Here is an 851-nt window from a genome sequence, read left to right as displayed (position 1 = left end):
CCGACCACAACAGAATCGACCACTTCATCGTCGCCGTCGACTGTGACCCCGACCACAACAGAATCGACCACTTCATCGTCGCCGTCGACTGTGACTTCGACCACAAGAGAATCGACCACTTCATCGTCGCCGTCGACTGCGATCCCGACCACAAGAGAATCGACCATTTCATCGTCGCCGTCGACTGCGACCCCGACCACGGGAGAATCGACCACTTTATCATCGACTACGTTATCATCCACTGAAAAAGTGACCGATCGGACGACGTCCACCAAAAAATCGATCACGGCTTCAGATAATAGTGCTAATAAAATGTCATATAATATAATCACTCTAGGATGGTTTGTGTTATTTTGGACAATTGCAGGTAATATCTTCAACTTTTAAGCTTGACATTTTTTGAAATTATCAGAATTTTTGTGTTTTCGTTATTTTGCGGGTTTTTTTCTATGTTATTGTATAGCTAAAAAACAATTTAAAAACTTGTATGAAAATTTTTATAAAATTTATATCATAGTATAATAATATTTTCATATTATATTGTAATAATATGTATAATTTTTATCTGTTCTATTGATCGACATGTTTCTGAAAAACAAATACGTACATGTATACTAATAAATTAAGTATTTGAAAGAACACAAGCACAATTTTTAAAAATGATTGATGTTAGAACTTAGAAATAGATACAGCAGTGTTTCACAACTCAACTCCATCATTCAAATTCTTATATTTTGCTTCAATCAATTTACTCGTTTTGCTATTTCACTACCCGTACACTTGAGCTAATTATGCATGCGCAGTACGAACATAACTTTAATTACACATGTCAAGCACGATTGTTTCTAAAG

The 851-nt window shown here is 35.6% G+C and overlaps 1 protein-coding gene across 3 annotated transcripts in view; it reads left to right on the top strand.

Annotated features, from left to right (window-relative positions):
• The window catches only part of LOC109858761 (cell wall protein DAN4-like), a 6,997-nt gene extending 6,532 nt beyond the window's left edge, over positions 1-465 (top strand). Inside the window, exon 3 of one of the 3 annotated variants that reach the window (XM_020436340.1) lies at positions 1-465. In XM_020436340.1, coding sequence (XP_020291929.1) covers positions 1-387 — 387 coding nt within the window. In that variant the 3' untranslated portion in view covers positions 388-465. The other 2 variants (XM_020436339.1, XM_020436338.1) reach the window with 2 other exon arrangements.
• Positions 466-851: the final 386 nt, after the last annotated feature.

The sequence above is a fragment of the Pseudomyrmex gracilis genome, unplaced genomic scaffold (genome assembly GCF_002006095.1).
Source record: "Pseudomyrmex gracilis isolate BER0280 unplaced genomic scaffold, ASM200609v1 scaffold_223, whole genome shotgun sequence".
Lineage (NCBI taxonomy): Eukaryota > Metazoa > Arthropoda > Insecta > Hymenoptera > Formicidae > Pseudomyrmex > Pseudomyrmex gracilis.
This window is presented reverse-complemented; position numbering and strand designations above follow the sequence as displayed.